The 22,869-nt window shown below is 43.5% G+C and overlaps 1 protein-coding gene across 1 annotated transcript in view; it reads right to left on the reverse strand.

Annotated features, from left to right (window-relative positions):
* KIN (Kin17 DNA and RNA binding protein) overlaps nt 1–22,703 on the reverse strand; it is a 33,218-nt gene extending 10,515 nt beyond the window's left edge. Inside the window, exons 1-8 of the mRNA XM_059404057.1 lie at nt 22,532–22,703; nt 17,559–17,653; nt 12,956–12,999; nt 12,750–12,872; nt 11,463–11,644; nt 8,370–8,418; nt 7,318–7,375; nt 1,260–1,389 (exon numbers count right to left, since the gene is read on the reverse strand). Coding sequence (XP_059260040.1) covers nt 1,260–1,389; nt 7,318–7,375; nt 8,370–8,418; nt 11,463–11,644; nt 12,750–12,872; nt 12,956–12,999; nt 17,559–17,653; nt 22,532–22,645 — 795 coding nt within the window. The 5' untranslated portion in view covers nt 22,646–22,703. The remainder of the gene's footprint in view (nt 1–1,259; nt 1,390–7,317; nt 7,376–8,369; nt 8,419–11,462; nt 11,645–12,749; nt 12,873–12,955; nt 13,000–17,558; nt 17,654–22,531) is intronic.
* Nucleotides 22,704–22,869: the final 166 nt, after the last annotated feature.

Genomic DNA, 22,869 nt, shown 5'->3' on the forward strand with positions numbered 1-22,869 from the left:
CATTCTAAATTTAGCAGGTTTTTATAAAGCAGAGAGGTCTAGCTTCCCAATTTACTTTGAATTAGATTCAGGAACTTCCTGTCATGGCCTACTGAGACACGTCAAGATGTTGCTCCACCTTCCCTCTCTGACTGCGAAAGCCATGCCAGCTCCCCCACTCACCATGTTCCAGCCACATGGACCTTTCCGGAAGATCTTTCCTGCCTTGGCACCTTTACACAAGCTGTCCCCCAGAGCCCGCCCTCAGACCCCCGTAGCACTTAGTATTTTGTAGTAATACTGGTTCTCTTGTTCATACTCGTGCTCGCTGGCTCATTTGTTCATGGAATGTCTCTCACTAGAACGAAAGCCCTGTGACACAGCGGCGCTGTACTTTTCTCCCTACCACGGTGACACAGGACCTCGCACGATGCCCAGCACATAACAGCGACTCAGTATTTGCTCAGTGATGGAGTGACCACATCTCCCAGTACATTTTATACTAGACTCTCAGCCGTTCAGACCACCCTGCGTAGTGAGAGCACCCAGAAATGGCAAAGAGTTGCCTCTGTCCCTTCACAAATGAAGAAGAGGGTTGGGGAGATGACTTTACAGGAAAAAACAAGTCAGCTTCTTCTATCCATTTCTTCTTTCCATTCACCGGTCCGTCTTCTCTTTCCTACTTACTTAATAAACGTACTGACAAGATAAGGCCGTGTGTGGAAAGGGAGACGGGAAGATTAGAACCGCTGTAGCAGCACAGGTAGATTCAGAGCCAAAAAGTGGCCCTAGATCTTAAATCACGGGTTGTCAAGGATTCATCATATAGGCTTAGCCATCAAGCTAAGTCAAATTAAAAATATGTCCTAGCTTCATCTCACTGGCTAGGAGGTGGCAGGTGAGGTCAGAGCCCGAAGGAGAGCAGGGGTTGGCAGGAGGAATCCGCAGAGGAGGCCCATTTCACAGAGCCAAGGAAGGGAAACAGAGCTTTCGTTTTGAGCTTCAGTGACTGCCCAAGCCCTTCTGCTTGAATTCCACCGACCATGAACACACATAGAGTTCTGAAGACAGCACTTGAGGCAAGAAAATAAACGTGTAATGACGGATTCCAACTCTGCTCAGATGGAACCGTGGCCACGCTCTCTTACCCCAATGCTGTCTGAGTACATCTTCTGACTTTATGTTAACCCAGGAATTAGTGAGACTAAACTTTCCTTAGTTTGAATTATGTCACTCCTCTAACGGCTAACACGTCGTCGATAAGCAACTCGTAACTATACCTCCATGATTTCGTCGAGGGCAGATTTCTTTTTTTTCTTTTCTTTTGATTGAGCTGAGCTCCGGGAAGATTCTTTCCTTTTAACTGATGCTGCATTCCCGATGGTACTCAATGCGCTTGGTCCCAAGGAACTGGTGAAAAGAAGAGCCATGCCTGTTAACAAACCCTATGCACAGAAGGCAGCTTTCGAATGTGCAGGGGAACAGTACAGAAGATATCTGTTACATGATTAATTTTCAACAGATTCGTCAAAACAAGAGAGGACCTGTCTTTAGGCCTGCAGGACCCTAAGCAGCATGAGAACATGTGACCTTTCCTGCCTTAACGCCCTTCCCTCAGTGCCCACCATGATCAGCACAGACCAGTGGTGACAATGCCAGCTTCGGCTTCGGGGTTAGGCAGATCAGGGTCCAAGGGGACTTCTGCTTCTGACCTTGGGCGATTCACTTTTCTAAGCTTCAGTTCCTCATCCATGAACGAGGATAACCATGGGACCCAACTCAGAGCTCAACTGCGAGGATCAAATAGGAGGCTGGCAATGAAGTCTAGCACATTACGGGCAGTTCGATTTTTTGAAAGCAATCTCACCATGTCACCTAATTTCTGATGGTTCCTAACTGTCTAGAATTGACAGTGTAAACTGTTTTTTAGTGTGGTATCAAATTGTCACCACTGGCCCAAGAAATGGTATTTCTGAATTATTATATACACCAGCCATTCGGAATAACTTGTTACTGAGCCATGCCATGTTTTAGGCCTTTGTAAACCACCTCTCTTATACCTAGAACAATCTCTCCAATTATCTCCATTTGTCCCAAGACTTTAAGATCCATTCTTCATGAGGGTTTCAACTGCCATAACACTTTCCAGCGTGTATCCTGTGTCACCTTGTATTATAATCCTTTGCATATATGATATGTACATATAATAATGTGTACATATTTGTATATACTTACTTTTTTCCTGTAAAGCAAGCTGTTATCTTGTGACCCACATAAAATACATGCTCAGTCAATATTTCAATGACTCTTACCAGTGTAACCATTTAGTTTGTCTTATTTGCAAAAGACGAACAAAGGATAAATCCATGTACGAAGCTACCATGGAGACAGAAGAGCAAGACAGAAAGTGTGATGAACAGGAAAACAACAGAACTTTACTCGGACTCTTTTTAAGAGGGGGAAGTGTGAGTGGAGGGGATGGGGCGGCGCAGAGGAAGAGGGGAGGGAGGGAGAGCGCGGAAGCAGGGGGAGCAGCAGGCAGAGGGAGCAGCAGGCTCTCCGCTGAGCAAGGAACTGGATGTGGGACTCCATCCCAGGACCCTGGGATCATGGCCAGAGCCAAAGGCAGACGCTTTACCGACTGAGCCCCCAGACGCCCCTAACGACTCTTCCGTCCGGGCGCCCCGGTCAGGACTGCCTCGCCCGGTCAGGACTGCCTCGCCCGCCCATCCCGGCAGGCGTTCTCCGGTCACCGAGCTCTCAGCTTTCACATTTACCCGTTGGCAATTTCACTCACTGGCTTTTGTCCCATAATTCAATCCTCTGAATAGATTTCTAAGTTCTGATTCTGTTTCTGGGACCCTGTGCTCTGGTGTGGGGAAGTCAACTGGGGCAGCTGCTGGGGCCAACAGCGAGGCAGAGCCGTCATACAACCCGGCCCTTGCGCGCTGGGTCCCTCCCCGGAGGCACGGAGAGCAGGGACACGAACAGGCACTGTTCACGATCGCCCAGAGGACAGACTGACTCCAGTGTCTGCGGACTGAGGAAGACATGAAGCAAATGCAGTGCGTACACACAAAAGGATATTATTCAGCCTCGAAAAGGAGGAAATTTCAACACGTGCCACAACATGGATGGACCCTACAGACATTAAAGTGGTGACAGAAGCCAGGGGCAAAAGGGCATTTGCAGTACGTTCTCCTCCTGTGAGAAGCCTAGAACAGGCCAATCCATAGAGACAGAAAGCAGAATAGAGGCTACTGGCAGCTGGGGGCTACCTGGAAATGGGGAATTAAGTGTTTAATGGGGACAGAGTTCCAGTTTGGGCTGATGAGAGAGTCCGGGAGATGGATACCAGTGACAACTACGTAACAATGTGAAGCTACTTACCTCCCCTGCCCTGTATGTTTAAAAATGGTGAAAATGGTCACTTTATATGTATTTTACCACACACACAAAAAATAAACTCAATAGAAACAAAGTTTTCTGTCAAGAACATTTATTTGGCATGATTAAATGTCTACAGTGTGACAAGCAATGGGGATAAAAATGTGACCAGAACAGCCCATCAGGATCTCACAATCTCCTGTGAGAGACCAGACACAGGACAGTCTGGGAAGAAAGGACAGAAGATGTGAAGGCAAGAGAGGGTGAGCCACCGCAGCTCATTTCGGACAGTGCAAGTAATTCAGCATAGCTGGACGGCAAGGGGCAGGAGAGACCCCTGGATCACAATGGTCACAAAGCAGCACAGACAAAAATGAAAAGTTATTCCACAGGTGAAATAAAAGCATTTAGAAAGATCCTTCTGCTGGCAACATCAAGATTCTATTAGAGCTAAGACGAATAAGGAAGAATGCGAGAAATGTTGCCAGAACAAATTATGAAGGACAGAAGCCAGGAACAGGGAAACCAAAGAAATGACAATAGCAAGAAAAGAAAAAGTCGGTATTCCAAAGAGTAATAAAATAGCAAATCTGAGAGCCTAGATAAAAAAGATATTCTAGTAAAACCAAAATTGTATGAATTGTTGAAGTTTGTATAATCAAGATTATATTGTTAAGTTGAAGAAGCTAATTAATTCCCTTGCCTGCAAAAGATATCAGCACAATATTTTACCAAGTTTTACCAAGCTTCCTTACCTGAAAACACGAGTCAAAAAAGAATACTTGTACAAATCATTTTAAAAGTAGGCAATTAAATATCAATCTCATTAATGAACATTAAAAAACAAAACAAAATAGTCCATTTTTTTTCAGCTGTGCATTATTACTAATAATTTATTTTTTATTTTTTATTTTATTTTATTTTATTTTTTTGAGAGAGAGCGCCCTCCGCCCCTTGCATGAGTGGGCAGAGGGGAGAGGCAGAGGGGGAGGGAGAGAGAGAATCTCAAGCAGACTCCCTGCCAAGTCGGGAGGCAGATGCAGGCTCGATCCCACAACCCTGAGATCATGACCTGAGCTGAAGTCGAGAGTTGGGCACTTAAGCAAGCAAGCCACCCAGGCGCCCCAGCTGTGTATTACATATATATATATTTTAAAGATTTTATTTTTATTTATTTGACAGACAGAGAGATTGTAAGAAGGCAGAGAGGCAGGCAGAGAGAGCAGGGGAAGCAGGCTCCCTGCTGAGCAGAGAGCCTGATGTGGGGCTCGATCCCAGGACCCTGAGATCACGACCTGGGCCAAAGGCAGAGGCGTAACCCACTGAGCCACCCAGGTGCCCCAGCTGTGTACTATATTTGATCTTACACTAGCTGCTCTAACAATAACATCCCTTTATCCCCAAAGGTTCAATTAGAGGCTGACAAAACCAAGATGGGGTAATATGGGGCCAAAATCAAGGCAAGAAATGAACGGAAACAGATTGGAAATGGAACGTTTGCTTCTAGAACGGCCCTAGAATTCTGCTGTCAGGAACTGGAGTGGGTCCTAACGCAATTAAAGAAGAGAAGCCCCAAAACAGAAATGGAAACCAAGTAACCTCTGTTCAAACACTGGAGAAGCAGGGCTTGTCTCTGTGCCTCAATATAATATCAAGTATAATTCTTTATATCCAGAGCCTTTCGTTCATTCTGAGTTTTAGATAAACAAGAGATATAAATCAACAGGAAAATAAATCTCAAACTCTATTAAAATAGGCCATAATCTCAGAAAAAGAAAATTTAGATGAGTCTTTCCATTGCATTACCTGTGACACTACTTATGAGTTATTATTGATACTTGCGACTGAACTTACAGAACTTAATCAAATAAAACTATTTTTCCTCATAACGCCAGAGCATCGGGGAAAGAAGGCTAACTAGCAGACCCCAGAGGTAACAGGTCCTCATCCTTAGAGTTAATACATGTCACCTTATTGGCAAAAGGGTCTCTGCAAATGAGGTAAGTTATAGCTTCTGAGATGAGATTATTGTGGGTGGCTGGAGCGGCCTCTCTGTGCAACCACACGCATCCTTTTAGGAGGGAAACAGGCAGGCATGACACAAAGAGAAGGTGATGTGAAGACGGAGCCAGGAGAGTCCGGAAGACACTGCTTCCGAAAACTGAAGGATGCGGCCACAAGCTAAGGAATGCCAAGAGCCAGCAGAAGCTGGAAAAGGCCAAGAACAGCCTCACCCCAACCCCAGACCCTCTGGAGGAGGCGTGGCTCACACAGGGCTTCATTTCAACTCAAGGACACTGGCCTCCAGAGACACAAAACACTTCTATGTTTCAAGACACTTGGATTGGGGCGCCTGGGTGGCTCAGTCCATGAAGCGTCTGCCTTTGGCTCAGGTCATGATCCCAGGGTCCTGGGATCAAGACCCCCACTGGGCTCCCTGGTCGTCGGGGAGTCTGCTTCTCCCTCTGCCCCTCCCCCTGCTTGTGCTCTCTCTCACTTTGCTCTCTCTGTCTCAATAGTAAAATCTTTTTAAAAAAGATACTTGGTTTATGGTAATTTGTTACAGCAGCCATAGAAAACTAATACAAGGGAGACCAGTTTGGGGGCCACTGGGACCAATTTTAACATTTATCTACACTCAGGAATAACAAACAATAAGGGAGAAGTGAGTGAAACAGGTACGGGTCCCAAACCATAAGGCACGTATGATTTGATACATGTCAATCTGTCTTCTAGGTCATATCCTACTAATACTTTGAAAAGAATTTTCCTTTCAAATGTACCGTATGTGAAACCCAATTAACCCCCTTCAGGTGTCAATTCTGAAATGTTTAGATCAAAGCAAAGCTCTCTGGCCAGACATCCCGAAGCAGCTGTACATTGGTTCCATCTATTCCCTTCACATCTCCTGGCCGCTTACCTAGCTGTGCCAAGAAGCACTAGCCTACAACTTACCCAAGAAAACCGAGTTAGCTCTTAAATAAACCACATGTTAAAATACTAAGTAAAATAGCAAATACTGGCCAACTCCAAACAAAATTTTGCTAGACACCAGGAAGCACCAGTAGGAAGGTACTTTCCTGAGTATCTGTTGTCTCGTTTTATTTAATCTCCGTAACCAAACCGGACACGTTGTGCATCACAGACAGTGAATAAATATTTGGGGAAAGAACAGATAAGCACCGAAGGTGCAAAGGGAACAGAGGCACCGGACCACGTGCCATGCTGGGGCTTGGTAAACTCCAACCTGAGGGCCAGAGGCAGGCTGCTGCCTGTCTTCAGAAATAAGATCTTACTGGAATACAGCCATGTGTGTTTGTTGACTCGCTGTCTGCGGCAGCCTTCTCACTCCAATGGCAGTCTAGTGGTTGTGACAAAGACAGATGGCCAATAACGTCTACAATATTGACTCTGGGGCCTTTTACCAAAAAGCTCGGTCAGGCCCTGCTCAGTGACTGCGCCGGGCAGCAGGAAGGCAGCTACAAGGGCATGCCAACAGGTACATGTACCCTCCACCAGGGGCTAAGACGATGCGTGAGTAACCTAGTCTCTGTCTCACAACATCTTTACACAGTCAGCAGAACAAAAACTGTATCCCCCAGCTAATATTTAAACTGGGTGAGTGAGCTGTGATAGAAAAATCAATAGTGTTACGCAGGGGGGACCGTTATGTGGAGAAGGACCCGCAGGAAAGCAAAAACTTGTCATGTGAGGCATTCACTCGAAATGTGCCTTTCCTCAGAAGCATCCTATCATCATGGACAGGTAAGAAAAAAAAAATAGCTGCTAACAAACAAAACCAAACCACCATCAAACGGAAACAAGACAAGGGAAAACATTATAACCAGAAAAAAAAAAAAAAAAAAATCACAGTCTGGAAGCTTTTAAAATGTAGTCATCAGCATTTCACAAAAACTCTCAAGTTCTAAGAGATCTGGTCCTAGAGCTCACCTGGATTTGGAAGACGTTGCTGCCGAACTACATGCTCCTTTATTCAAATTGAATGTAACTGGAAGGAAAAAATGATATATTTTTACATGTATATTTCATCATACATATAATAAGTATGTGTGTGTGTGTGTGTGTGCATGCGTGCGTGTGTGTGTGTTTCAGGAAAATTATAAAACTTATCAGATAAGACCAAAATGTATCCACACAGACGTTCATGGACATTTTGAATAAATGAGAGCTGGAATGCTACCCAGCTACCCAGCGACGATGACTTCTGGAAGATAATACTAAGCAATGCTCACAGAGCTGGGAATTGAGCTACCGGCGACTGCCTTGGCCACTCTCTGCCTCCACAGCTCCCCCTCCCCGTGCTAAGGGAACAGGACTCCAAGTCAGCTCGGGTGTGTAATGTAGCTCTTAGACATGGTTTGGAGCTCGAGTCTGAATGTCTGTGTCCCCCTAAAACTGGTACGTTGAAAACCTAATGTCCGAAGTCATATGATTAGGAGGTGGGGAGATTCAGGAGGTATTAGTAAGGTTCTTTTGCTCTAAACCAATCAGAATAATCCCACTTCATTTCCCAGTGACTGCTTCAGATAGAGGCTGATATGGACTGGCCATGATATTCAGAAGGAAGTCTGCTGGCCGGAGGAGTGTTTTCTAGATAAAGTTTCCTTTTTCCTTGCTCACCGGGGACTCCGGAAGAGATGCCTTCTGTTGTCCTCTGAACAATGTGGGTGTGCATACAATGGCCAAAGTGCCCGCCCCACCTTGTGTCCAGCGGCTGACAGAGGGCCTGGCATCCAGAACCGCCCTACTTCTGGGACTCTTACTCTGGCAACATACTTCCTTATTACTTAGACTAGTTTTAGTTGGTTTTGTTACTTGTAGTTGAAGGCACCCTACCTGGTTCATTGTTACCTTTTCGTAAACCGGTAAAAACAATGCATTCCAGACAGATTATACGTCTTGCCCCCAAACATGGCGCTAGTTTTAGGCAGAGCCGATATAAAATCATCCATATTAAAAGAGTAAGAAAAAAGTAAAACCACCTTTTTCTTCGTCATTTTCTCTGCTTAATTCCGTAAAAATAGGGGCCTCCTAAAAGGCAAAAAAAAAAAAAAAAAAAAAAAAAAAAAAAAAAAAAAAAAGAAAGAAAGAAAGAAAAAAGAAAAAAAAGAGGATGATGGTTTGGTTCACAGTGCATTTACTATCAATATTCAAGAGTCCCAAATTATGACTTGCTACCCATGTTGCAAGGCAGCTCCAACATGCAGCTCTGAAATGGTTTAAGATCCAGGCGCCTGGGCTGCTCAGCTGGTCAAGTACCTGCCTACGGCTCTGGCCATGATCCCAGAATCCTGGGATTAAGGCCTACATTGAGGTCCCTGCTCAGTGGGGAATCCGCTTCTCCCTCCCTCCTGCTGTTTCTCTCTCTCTCTCAAATACATAAATGAGATCTTTAAAAAAAATAAAATGATCAAGATCCTAGTTAAGAAATTATACGTACTGCAAATATTCTTCAACTGAGAATTATTTCAAAGGTGAAAAAAGTGGCTTCTTTGTACCACATTGCAGAAGATTACCTACATTTTTATTTCTACTACAATTTAAACAGAAAACAACATAAAACAATTAACCTTTAGAATTTTAGCTAGAGGATGGAGTGCCTGGGTGGCTCCTTTGGTTAAGCATCTGCCTTTGGCTCAGGTCATGATCTCGGGGTCCTGGAATCCAGCCCTGCATCAGGCTCCCTGCTCAGCGGGGGAGTCAGTTTCTCCTTTTCCCTTGCACTGCTCATGCTCTCTCTTGCTTGCTCTCTCTCTCTCTCAAACAGATAAAATCTTAAAAAATTAGAATTTTAGCTAGAGGATTACTTTAAAAAGCAAAACCCTTCTATACAGTGGGAGAGTTCAGTGTAATATCAAGAGCCTAAGACTAACTCACACTGAACCGCAGATCAAACCCACCTCTGCACGTTATTAGCTCCGGCACCATCTCACCATCTCCCCGTACCTCAACTACTCTGTCTATAAAACAGGAATACTGTAAAAAAAAAAAAAAAAAAAAAAAAAAACAGGAATACTGTGCACATCTAGAGGTGTCGTAAGGATAAATAGGATAAAATAAAGGAAGCTCTTAGCATAACGCCTGCAACAGGGTTTGATAAACGTTAGCTGTTATTTCTACTAATAAAAATGTTGTCTTGAGATGCAGCTGAGAAATTCTTTTCTCCATTAGGATCTCATGAAGGAAGGCGAAAGACAAGATGCTACATTTGAAAAACTGATAATATTTAAGAATGCAATGAGGAAACACTGAGCAGTAGGCTTCCCTCTGCCTTTAAGGGGAGGATGCTATTTATACTTAAAGAGTGCAAATTAACTTGAAGATTTTAGTGGAATTAAGCTAAAATGTTACAAAAGGTAAACGAATTTCTTCCACATAAGCTGTGATCCTTCTTAATTTCCACAAGAGGAAATTACCATTTTCCCTCTACTGAAAGCAGAGGTTTAAAAATGAAAAAGGTGAATCAATTTCAGGAATAAAAAGCTTTAGATCTCAGGTGCCTGGGTGGCTCAGTGGGTTAAGCCCAGGCCTTCTACTTGGGTCGTGATCTCAGGGTCCTGGGATGGAGCCCCACATTGGGCTCTCTGCTCAGCGGGGAGCCTGCTTCCTCCTCTCTGCCTACTTGTGATCTGTTGGTCAAGTGAAAAAATAAAATCTTTAAAAAAAAAAATGCTTGTAGATCTTAGGCAAGGGTTTAAATTTGTCAATTACAGCAGTTTAACCATTGTTTTACTTTAATACAGAAAACTCCTAAAAGACTGTGTGAATAAATGCATATGAACACACGCATATGGAAAGAGTACCATTATAACCCGCGCACCCATCACTTATCAAGGTCAACTAACACGGTATAAAAGCTGACTCATAAACAGATCTTCATTTCTTATCGCCGGCTACTTCCAGCATCGCTCTGTACTGAACAGCTTTTATCAGACATGTACCTTAATGATCAGAGCCCCTGTATTCACCATAGCCAAACACTGAAAACAAGCCACACACTTGTGGCTTGGAGAATGGGTAAGTTGTGTGATAGTCATAAAATGGAACAGCAGACATCACTTTAAAAAAAGAGTTAAACACCGACAGGAAAGAACACAGGTACAGGAAACATAAAGAACGCTCTCTTTGAGTTAAAGAAGCCAGACAGGGAGTATATGGTGCAATCTCCCTTCTACGAAGTTCAAGAATCCACTAACAGATGATCAATAGTGCTACGTTAGAACCCTGGTTCCTTCTTGGGGGAAAGGGACTGTTCACTGGGAATGACTGTGACTCTGGAAATGGTCTGTATCTTAATCTGGGGGGTGATCTGGGTGGGTCACTACACAGACTCTCCATCCATCTACTTCTATCCATGTGTAAAATTTCACTGAGCTTTAGTCACCTTTAGAGTAACGCCCAGCATACACTTTATCACATGTATTTTATACCACAATAAGCTTTTTAAAAATACTAAATGGCTAGTGGTTCACACATATACTAGGTTGTTTTCCTGCACACACATAACTTTTGATAGGTAAACACCACGAGGCAGGGAGTTTTTACCCTTTGTTTACTGCTCTATCTCCAGTGCCTAGAAGAAGGCCTAGAAGGATATTGGTTAAAATTAATGCCGTACTCTAGTTACGCCAACACCTGGACCACCTGAAACATGTCTTCCTCCCCCATTTATCTGCGTTTTGCCCATTGCTTTTTCAAGCCCAGCGGTAGCTACCTTCAGATACTCTGTACCTTCCCCAGGCTGGGGTGAGTGCTGGATCTCCAGGTTCCCACACTTTGTTTAACCGAGCATTGCATTAATTCCATCCAAGTGATATGATCTGCTCTGTCTCCCCCGTTAGCTATCCCCTCTGCCTTAGGGATAAGGAAACTGAGGTTTAGAAGACTGTGGAATTCTATAAGACCATGAGGCAGTAACTTAGGATTTGTCTCAACTCCAAAACCTAGGCTTTTGTACTCGGCCATGTTCTTTCTTCTCTTAATTAAGGAACGAGACCTATAAAATTAAATTCAGTGCTTAAAAGTTTTGTTTGAGACCTTTTCCTGTTGCTTCCTGGAATGATACTGGTGCTCACCTGTTCTTTCCCTTCCAGACCTCTTCTCACTTGTTCCTGAATAAATTTGGCTGTTTTTTCCTCATCGTCAAGGTCCTGCTTCTTCTTTTTCTCTAGTTCCAGTTGCCGGCGGATAGTTTCTGGGTCCCTGTCTATGTACTGAATATACCAGCCCTTTGGGGTCTCATCCACCTTGCACAAACCTTTAAAAAAATAAAAGATTAAAAAATAATAATAATTTAAAAACTTTAAAAATTAAAAAATAAAAGATTTGTATACAATCAAAACTGAAAGCACATACAAATGTGTTTGATCTCTGCATCATGTGTTTATTCCTTCAAACACATTCATTCAAACACATTCAAATACACAAATTCATGCAGCCCACAAATTTTCCATACTCACAGCTGATGAAACTTAAGATATTTTAAGTGGAATATTTTACCTCCTTAAACAGGAAAATATTATTATTCTGATTTTTCACTAGCTAGGTTAAGTCAACTGTGTGAGCAGGGGAAACACATGAAAGAAGTATCATCTTGCTTAGTGATTATTTAACTGTGTCTAAGTAGTTAACGTCCAAGGAGAACATGATATTCTGCTAACTTAACTAAGTAGAAATTTTCCCCATCAGACGGAATAAAGGAACACACCGAATAAGTAATACATTGACACAAAATTTCTTTCTCCTCTCTTCCTAAGCTTTAGCCTAGGAAGATCAGAAATGGAATAAGCTACAACAAATTGTTAAAGAACTCCATGGGGTGCCTCCACAGCTTGGTCCGAGGTCTGACTCTTGATTTCAGCTCAGGTCGTGATCTCAGGGTCATGAGATCAAGCCCCACGTCGGGCTCCCCACTCAGCATGGAGTCAAGTTTAGACTCTGTCTCGCTCTGCCTCCCTCTGCCTCTCCCACGTGTGTTCTCTCTCTCTGTCTCTCTCGAATAAATAAATAAATAAATAAATATTTTTAAATATTTAAATATTTGTTACCTCCTTAAACAGGGGTAACAAAGGTTTCCAAAAGTAAAATGAATAAGGGGGTAAAAAAAGGGAAGGATAGTAATTGTTACCCCAGATGAGAGGATGCTTTGGTGACACATCTTTGCACGATTGAAAGAGCCATTCCAAACACTCCATATTCAAGTGTAACCCACAAAATCAATCCTGGAAGATTATGCTCCTCTTGGCCAGTTTTTAATTGCCGTATTTGTCCAAGTTTCCATAAATTTGCATGGAAATTATGACAACTGTCTCTCCTTGCACTGGAGCCACATGACGACTAGTCACATCCTGCCTTACTCTTACCTTCTCTGCCCAGCCACTTTGTAAAATCAGTGAGAGTCTCCCACTGAGTGGCATTCATATGGATGTGCTCCCGGTGGCTGATATACTCATTGTAAACGATGTTGTTGTGAACTCTCTTAGTGCCTATGAACAAAATACAACACCATCAATCCTGGGCACGTTACAACATGATGATGTTACTATACGCACAACACCAGGATGCTTACCAAAGCGTCTCCTGAGAAGTTCTAGAAAGTCATTTCGGAATTCCCTAATAAGGAAAGGAAAGAGAGCATTATGGCACTTTTACAAATATAAAGCATCACTTCTCTGAAATGTAAGCCACCATACAGTTTCAATGTCCAATGATACATGAACCATCTGTGTGAATGTCTGTGAAGAACCTTTAAAAGCTGAAAAAGGAAGGAATCCCAAAAGACTAGAGCTTTCAAGAAGGACAGGTCAAAGTCAGTCTGGAGGGCAACTGTCAGCATTGGCAGAGCAGCCGGAACCAAAGTGACGACACGTCTTTGCAGAGGTTCCTTCATCAAGTCTCTCAGTGCTACTGAATGTGGCACAACAACACTGTCTTTTTGACGGTAAAAACAACTTCCCTTATTCCACGGGAAATTGGCACTCACTGTGTCCCTCTGCACTGAGTACACTGTGTTAAGTGTACTTAACACAGGTAAACATACGTGAGTAAAACACAAATCCTGACCCAGGTTACAATCTAGCAGAAGCAATCATAAAAGAAATCGAACAGCAAAAGAGATGTAAAAAAGTATCAGGGGAGTCCAGGGAGATCCCTAATATGGGCAGCAAAGTATAAATAGGACTTTAGGGGCGCCTGGGTGGCTCAGTTGGTTTAAGCGTCTGCTTTCAGGTCAGGTCATGATCCCAGGATCCTGGGATCAAGCACCACATCGGGCTCCCCGCTCAATGGAGAGCCTGCTTCTCCCTCTCCCACTCCCCCTACTTGTGTTTCCTCTCTCGCTGTTTCTCTGTCAAGTAAATAAATCAAATCTTTAAAAAAATAAAAATAAAAACCAAGTAGGACTTTAGACGTGAAGAGAAAGAGAAGACCTTCCCCAGCTGGCAGAGACACGAAAGCGTCACACCTGGGAAGTGAAAATCTAATTGGGCTAACGTTGAGAGTAGACAAAAATGGGGGATGCAGTGGCATAGAATAGAATAATGGGGCGTGGGTGCAAAACACAGCTGGAAAATACCGGTACGGCTACTCTTCGAAGTATCTTTAATGTCATGCGAAAGAGGGAGGGTTTTATGCGTGCGGTGGAAAAGCACCAAATAGTTTACTGAGGAATTAGTCTGTGAAAATCTGTGATTTAGAAAGATAATCTTGTGGAAAGTATAGAATAAGAATTCTCAAAGTGTGGTCCCCAGAGGAGCGGCACTGCCATCACCTGGGAACTAGACAGAAATGCTAAATAAGTCTCCTGCCCCACCAGAACCTGCCACTATGGTCCCGAGCCCTCCAGGTGACTCGGACGCATGTAGAGGTCCCACGGGCATAAAGCATGATTGGGAGGAGCGGAAGCTGCAGCCGGGAGCCCAGTGAGGAAATCAGGGAATTAATTTGGGCAAAGGAGGATAAGAACTATTATTACTAGAGTCTTGAGAATGGAGAGGATACAAGTTTAAAGGACACCGTAGAGAACTGATGAGGACTTCCCAGCCTGGCATTCCACGTAGGAAGTCATCAGGCAGCCCAGGATAATAAGCAGGTGTGTTGGGCAGAATACTGCCCTTAGTTTTAAAATGTTGGCTCTGTATTCAGAAATACAGAACTGTGCAGGAAAAAAAAATCTACAACTCAAGACAGATGTAAGAAACAAACAGTAAGACCGCGGAGTCAACCAACATGAAGTCTGAACAGCTAGAAGAATGACGGGACTCCTGGAGCCTGTGAACTAAGGAGAAAAGGAAGCCAAGTGGGCGCCCTGAAGAATGTTCTTGCATTTGAGGAGCTGGGGGACAGGCAGAAGGGTTAAGGAAGACAGTAAGACAGGAGGATAGTAAGCAGGGGAGGAGGAGTAGGAAAGAATGGAAAACAGAGACGTGTTTGTGGACAGTTAAGAAAAGATACAGAGGAAGATGGAGAGGCACAAGCGACCCTTCCAGAGGCTGCCGGAGGTGGGCGGCAGCTACCGTGGACACAGCGGACAGGGCTGGGGAGGAAGGCTCCAGTGTAGATGGCTCTTGCCAGAATGGTATTTCCCCAAATGTGGCCTGTGTAGCCTAGTGGTATTCCAGACAGTTCCCCCGCCCCCCATTTTTAAAAAAAGATTTTATTTATTTGGCAGAGAGCAAGAGAGAAAGAGAGAAAGAACAAGCAGGGGGAGCAGCAGGCGGAAGGAGAGGGGGAAATAGGCTTCTCACCAAGCAGAGAGCCCAATGTGGGACTCGACCCCAGGACCCCGGGATCATGACCTGAGCTGAAGGCAGATGCTTAAACCGGCTGAGCCACCCAGTGCCCCTCCAGATGGTTTTGGGTGGTTCAGATAAATCCTCTTTGCCTTTTTCACTGTGCTACTTGCCTTGATGGCACAAAAGCCATGCAGGACCAACCTGCTGACATCTTAGCCAACTGCAGGCATTGGGTGGTGAGGCCACAGTATACCAGCAGCCCAGGTCTTCTTCATGGGCCGGCGCTCGCAGTGAAAGTCAATGTCAGTCTCATCAAGAATGTCCTTGACAAAGCAATATTATTAATAGTATTACAACTCAACCTTTGGGGCTCTGTCTTTCCACCAGCCTGTATGATCAAATGGGATTATGAGTTAACCACTTCTGCCGCTGGACAGTGGTTGTTGTGAGCAAATCACTCGTGCCATTGTCTGGGCCACGTGCTGAACTACCCTTTTCACAGAGCACCATTTTGTTGGAAAGAGTGACTGACAGATCAACCATGATTATTCCAAACTGGGTATTTAGTAGACACTTCCCCAAACATAAACAAAGGGAGCGCTGTCATGTCAAGGAAAACAACTGATGGTATTTTTGGCCAATGATAAAATTTGGGCTTTCGAGAAAAATCTAAATCCAGCAAGTTAGCATCAGTCACTGTGAGTCTGATGTACTTTCCAAAACTTCAAGACATTTCTGATGACACTGATGCTGATGTTAATAAATATGATTTTATGCTATTATGTAATGAAAGGTGTCACCACTCCGAATACACAGTGAGCCAATATTTTACAAATGACCAGTGCATGATGATATAAAATCACACACAGGTATGAGAAGTACAAAGTGAAAGACCAGGGGTTCATGATGTAATAGGGCACAAAAAGTTTGCTGATGTGGTTTCAGATTCCACATGGCAACTAATCTTTAAGAAACTACCATGCCAGGGAGGCCTGGGCGGTTCAGGTGGTTGAGCCACTGACTCTGGATTTCAGTTCAGGTCACGGTCTCAGGGTCCTGGGATCGAGCCCTGTGTCTGGCTCCACACTCAGTGGAGAGTTTGCTTGTGGATTTTCTCTCCCCTTGGCCCATCCCCCCACTCAAGCACAGGTGCACACACTCTCTAAAAGAATAATAAATAAACCTCAAAAAAAAAAAAAGTTTAAGAAACTACCATGCCATTGTTTTGATTTAGTTTCAAAGAAGAAGATGCAAAATTATCTGAAAAAGGCTATTAAAATATTACCCCATTCCAGCTCTACATCTATGAATAGAATGAGCTTTCTTTGTGTTTCCCAAAACATTTTGAAACAAACTGAATGCAGAAGCAGCTGCGGAATCCAACCATCTTCTATTAGTCAGACATTGCAGACTGGCAAAAATGTAAACAATACCACTCTCACCTTTTTGTTTTAGAAAAGATATGCTCTTTAATTTAAAAAATTCATTTATCTTAACATGCAATAGGTTTCTTATTGTTATTTTTTTTAAAGATTTTATTTATTTATTTGACAGAGATCACAAGTAGGCAGAGAGGCAGGCAGAGACAGAGGAGAAAGCAGGCTCCCTGCTGAGTAGACAGCCAATGTGCGGCTCGATCCCAGGACCTGGGATCATGACCTGAGCCAAAGGTAGAGGCTTTAACCCACTGAGCCACCCAGGCGCCCCTCTCATTGTTATTTTAAATAAAGTAATAATACATTAATTTTTCATTTTTAATCTCTAATTTACAAATAGCAATGTATCACTATCAAGTATCAATATCAAATATAAACAAAAGCTCTTTGGGTTCTTCAATAATTTTTAAGGGTGGAAAGGGGTCCTAAAACCAAAAGGTCTAGAACTTTAGAAAGAAAGAGATAGAAGTAAAAGTGAACATTAATAGTAATAATAATTAACAGCTATTAATTGAGTCCTGGGTACTCTTCTAAATACTTTAGAAGTATTAACTCATTAATCTTTAAATAAACTCCATAAAATAAAGGGAACGCCTGGAAGATGATGCTGTTTTTAGTCCCATTTTACAGATGAGCAGACAAAAGTACAGACAAATGTAAGTGGTTCAGCCAGTCACACAGCTCCTGAGTAGAGAAGCCTGGACTTGCAGGGTTTAAGGCAGACGGTCTGACTCCGGAGCTGTGCTCTGAGCCACAACCGAGTTAGAATGAAAGATAGTTTTTTAGATTTGAAGTGCAAGACTAAATTGTGAGAAGCACTTTTGCAACATTTCCATACTATGATAAACTGTCAAAGGAAAATAAAACCTGAGCACAGGGTACTACCGCTATCGTGCTAATGTGTAAAGAATGGACACAGCTCCCAATACAGAAAATACTAAGCATCTACTCAATGTCTGACTGAATAAAGCTCATGAGGAAAGAATGTCTTTAAGTTACTTACTCTGAAAAATAATCCATAAATTGCTGAGGATTTTCGGAAGCGAGCAAAAGTTGTCTCTGATGAGATTCAGACATACAGTGACATTTGAAGCCATTCTACAAAAATGCAAAGGTAGCAGTTACATTCTGATTTAGATCATCATAAGCGGCCCTAAACAGAAGTATTTAATCAACCCTGAAAAGCTGCTCTTCGATAATAAATTGTAAAAAAAGAAAAAAAAGGAAAAAATCACTAGCTTTAAGCTCACTATTATTTTTATTTAAAAGTTTTTTACAAGGTTGAGTTATGCAACACTCCTAATCAAAGCATAATCCCGGATTACAGAGACGGAAAAACAGTGCTTTGGAAAACTGACAGTAGTAAGAAATCTGACAGAAGAGAGACTTTTTTTTCCGTGACTTTGTTTTTTCAATCACTTTAACAAATTCTGTTGAGCACCTACTTTGTGAAGTGTTGTGCAAGTTCCTGGAGGGACGGAATGAAGGAAGATGGGCCAGTAGTGAATTTCCATTACGGGGACTATTTCACTCTACTTTCGTTCATTATCCAAAATACACTGCGGCATATTACAGAAACCTCCTTGAAATACACTAAACCTGCATCTTCTTCAGACGACTATGAAAGAGTTACAAGCTTTGGCTTTGTATCCACCTGACTTAACATTTACACCTTCTTCTTCATAGAAAGAGAAATGAAAAATGCGTTTCTCCTCCTGTATTCCCGTTTCAGTGAATAGCACAGTCGCCCAACCACAGTCGCCCACCCACAGTGAACCTTAGAGACAGGCACCCTCCAGTCGTCCTCTAGGTCCGCCTTCCGCGTATCACTAAGCCCGCTTAGCCTTCTCCTGAAGAACTCGTCTCCTGTCCCTCGGCTCAATCTCACATCATTCTCCTGATGTCACCACTCACCTTGCTTAGCTTCCTAAGCTTTGGTTGCCTATAGACTACCCACACTGCTCCTGCCTCATCTGTGCAGTACTCGTGAATTACTCTTACTTAAATGTACCTTAAAAGGAAACTTAGTATCAGTCTCATAAATGAAAAAAACCAGTACTACTTTCCATAAATTGAAAATAAATCAATAAAATGGAAACAAAATGATGTTACTAAATTCTAGAAACCCATGAGAGAGGATGGGCAGGAGGGGATATTCTGGATCTGACCACCTTCTCCCTCAATCTTCCAACACTGAGAGACAGGGAGACCCGGGAAGACTTTGGAGGAATCAGTTTCTCCTCCTGCAGGTCATTCTCCCAGGGAGGGAAGGCAGTGAACAGACTGGAGGGCAAACAGGACAGAACCACCACCAAGTGTCTTACTCTGAAATTGGTAACCAAAGGGAAAATTACGCCTTTATCTTCCTTTTCCCATTGGAACTATATTTTATGGTAACATTTAAGGATCAAACAGTCCTAGTTAATGAGAAAAAGGACATTTTTATAAAAGAATGGTAGCCAATAACAAATTTAGAAAAATATAAAAAAACAACCCATTTGCAACTCTTAAGGCAACAATGGACTACGGAAAGGATGCTAAAAACACCTAAGCAAAAGGTTGATGAGAGATTAGGTATATTCCTTACTGGTAACTTGCTCTTGCAAAAGAGAAAATATTAATTTCTACTGTTACTTTACAGGCCAGCATATTTACTCAAATATCTTAGTACTATCAGGTATTATGGGCTTCCTTATGTGATGTAATAGGAAATACATGGATAACCTATGTAGCAGTCTTCCCCAAAATATTTAACCCGAACCTAATCAAGCCTTCAGCTCTAAGTTCCAGTTTACAGAAACTGTAAGTTAAAGAAGGAAGGTGAAAGACAACCACAAGAAAACTTAGTTGTTTCATACCATAAAGTGGCAATGCTCCAAGGCAGTTACTGGTCAAATCTCTTCAAGTCAATGTCAGAAAAACGACAGCAAATTGAAAAGCACAGATATGGAAGCAACTCAAGCATCCATTGAAAGATGAACAGATAAAGAAGCTGGATGAAGACATACACAGTGGAGTATCAGCCATAAAAAGGAACGAGATTTTGCCATTTGTGACAATATGGATGGACCTAGAGAGTAATATGCTACATGAAATAAGTCAGAGAAAAGCAAATTTCACAATTTCACCTATATGTGGAATCTAAAAACAAACGAATAAACAAAAACAAAAGGACAAGCCAATCTATAAATACAGAGAACAAACTGATGGTTGCCAGAGGGGGGAGGGGGTGGCAGGATTGGTAAAACAGGCGAAGGGAAGTGGGAGATACAGGCCTCCAACAACGGAATGAATATGTCATGGGAACACAAAGTATAGCACGGGGAATATAGTCAATGGTATCATAACAATGGTGCGTGGTCCAGATGACAGCTACACTTGGGAACACAGCATAAGGTACAAACTTGTCGTACATACATAAGGTATAGGTCATGTTGGACACCTGAAACGAATGTGACTAATGTGTGTGTAATGTGTGTCAAGGATACTCATATAAAAAAATTAACTAAAAAAAAAAGAAAAATAACTGGGTTTTAGGGGGGCGGTAGAAAGAGTAAGAGACATAAGTTCTATCCTCAGTTTAGAATTGAGAGAGAATTAAAAGTCCTAATAACCCAACACAGAGATTTTTAAGGAAACGAAGCTACTCTATATGAGACTATAATAATGGACATATGTCATTATGTGTTTGTCCAAACCCACAGAACGTCCAACATCACTCTTGATGGTCATGATGATGTGTCAGGGTAGCTTTATTAATTATAACAAAAGTACTATCTTGTTGCAAGGTGCTGATCATGGGGAAGCTATACATATGTGGGGCTCCAATGTGTATGGAAATCTCTGTATCTTCTACTCATTATGGTGGTGAACCTAAAATTGCTCTAAAAAAAAATCTATTTTTAAAGTCTTAATAACAAATCCAAGTCATAGCTTTTGATTTGATCTTGGTTTGAAAAAAACTTTTAGGGGCGCCTGGGTGGCTCAGTGGGTTAAGCCACTGCCTTCGGTTCAGGTCATGATCTCAGTCAGCATCTTGGGATCGAGCCCCACATCGGGCTCTCTGCTCAGCGGGGAGCCTGCTTCCCTTCCTCTCTCTCTGCCTGCCTCTCTGCCTACTTGTGATCTCTCTCTCTCTGTCAAATAAATAAATAAATAAATTTAAAAAAAAGAAGAAGAAGAAAAAAACTTTTAAAAAGCATTTGTGGGAGCAAGGGAGGACATGTGAATATGGAGTGTGTATCAGACGACATAAGAGAATTTTTGTTGGGACGCCTAGGTGGCTCGGTGGGATAAAGCCTCTCTGCCTTCGGCTCAGGTCATGATCCCAGAGTCCTGGGATCTCTGCTCAGCAGGGAGCCTGCTTCCCCATCTCTCTCTGCCTGTCTCTCTGCCTACTTGTGATCTCTCTCTCTGTCTAATAAATAAATAAATAAAATCTTTTTTAAAATTTCAAAAAAAATTAAAATTAAAAAAAGAGAGAATTTTTATTAATTTTGTTATGTGGGACGATGTATATTGTGGCTATGCAGAAAAATATCCAAATATCTTAGAGAAGCATAAATAGATTAAATATCCTGATGCTTGGAATTTACTTTAAAATATTTCTGAAGGAACGCCTGGGTGGCTCAGGTGGTTAAGCCGCTGCTTTTTGCTCAGGTCATAATCCCAGAGTCCTCAAATCCGGTTTGCACTGGGGAAATCCTTGCTCAGCAGGGAGCCTGCTTCTCTCTCTTCCTGCCCTGCCTGTCGCTGCCCCTGCCTGTGCTCTCTCTAACAAATAAACAAAACCTTAAAAATAAGTAAATAGATAAAATGTTTCTTAAAGAAGCAAAGACAGGCCAAGTTATTTAAAATGTTTAATATGGGTAATGGATATATGGATGTTCACTGTACTAGTCTCTAGCTTTCTGTCTGAGAATGTCACCTTGACTATTAAAAAAGAATGAACCAGGGGTGCCTGGGTGGCTCAGTGGGTTAAGCCTCTGCCTTCTGCTCAGGTCATGATCTCAGAGACCTGGGCTCGGGTTCTCTGCTCAGTGGGGAGCCTGCTTCCCCCTGCTTTTTCTGCCTGCCTCTCTGCTTATTTGTGACCTCTGTCTGTCAAATAAATAAAAATTTAAAAGAATGAACTGGAGAGATAGGTAAAAGAAAAACTGCACCCGTGTTATTCAGTGTAAGGCCTACATCAGTATCTCATCCCTGGCTGGCAGAAACACTGGGGTAGATTCTTCCAGTTACCCAGTGCTCCTCTGCACCTGCCCAATCCAACTCCATCTCCAGAGAAAAATATGATCCTGTCACTAGCTTGCTCTCAAGTCTTCCAAGTGCTTTATCATCCACCTCACTAATGAGAATAAGCATAAACTCCATTGCACGGCATGCAAAACTCTCTAAGAACTCCCCAGAGACCCCTCAGCGACGGTACGCGTAATCCGGATTCAAAACTCACAGTCTTACCGGTAGGTACAACTGCTACTTCCACTTTACAGGAGAGGCCAACAGGCAGAGGGAAATGGAAGCGCCCTGGCTTAGACGACACAGTGAGGAAGCGGCGCGGCCCGGGGTTCGGGACTCTGACAGTCCGACTCCCGCCCACGAACCCATCCACAGGAATATCCCGGGGCCCGGCACACTGCGGACGCTCCCTAACCGCTCGCCAGACGAGCGCTGGGCCCCGGCTCAGCTGTCCTTTTTCATCTGACCCCGAAAAGAGCTGTGAATCCTAACCATGCCGCTTCTCTGCAGTGGCGTCAGGTCAGAGACGATGGTCACTGCCGGCCCCCGGGCCCCCGGCCCCGCACTACCCAACGCCGCCGCTTTCGGACGGCTGGAGTCGCAGCACGTCTACCAGAGCCGAGGAGCTGACTCGCAGCGCGGAACCCGGACTAAGGGACCCGAGATCCACTCCCTCGACCCCGGCGCCAGGGGCCGGAACCAGGATGGTCCAGCAGGGCCCCATCCAGGCCCGCTTACCTCGTCCCGACACTGCTTCTGACACATCTGGCAGTACCAGCGCAGCTTCTGAAGCCCCTTGGATTTGATCCTGTTGGCGATGGCCTTTGGGGTAAGAAAATCTGACTTCCCCATCGCGACCACGACAGCGACAACTTTACTGAAGCCCAGCGCTCCGCCAACCGGAAGCGGAATGAAGCTGTCGACGGTGGGTGGGCGGGACAAATGCCAGCCGCGAGCCGGAAGGAGGTGGGGCTTCGGGAGACTGAGCCCCGCAACGCTCGCGAGGCTTCCCGCCTTCTGGCGGTAGGAAGCGAGACTGAAGGAGAAAGCCGGGGGGGGGGGGGGGGGGGGGGGGG

Source organism: Mustela nigripes, chromosome 6, assembly GCF_022355385.1.
Source record: "Mustela nigripes isolate SB6536 chromosome 6, MUSNIG.SB6536, whole genome shotgun sequence".
NCBI lineage: Eukaryota > Metazoa > Chordata > Mammalia > Carnivora > Mustelidae > Mustela > Mustela nigripes.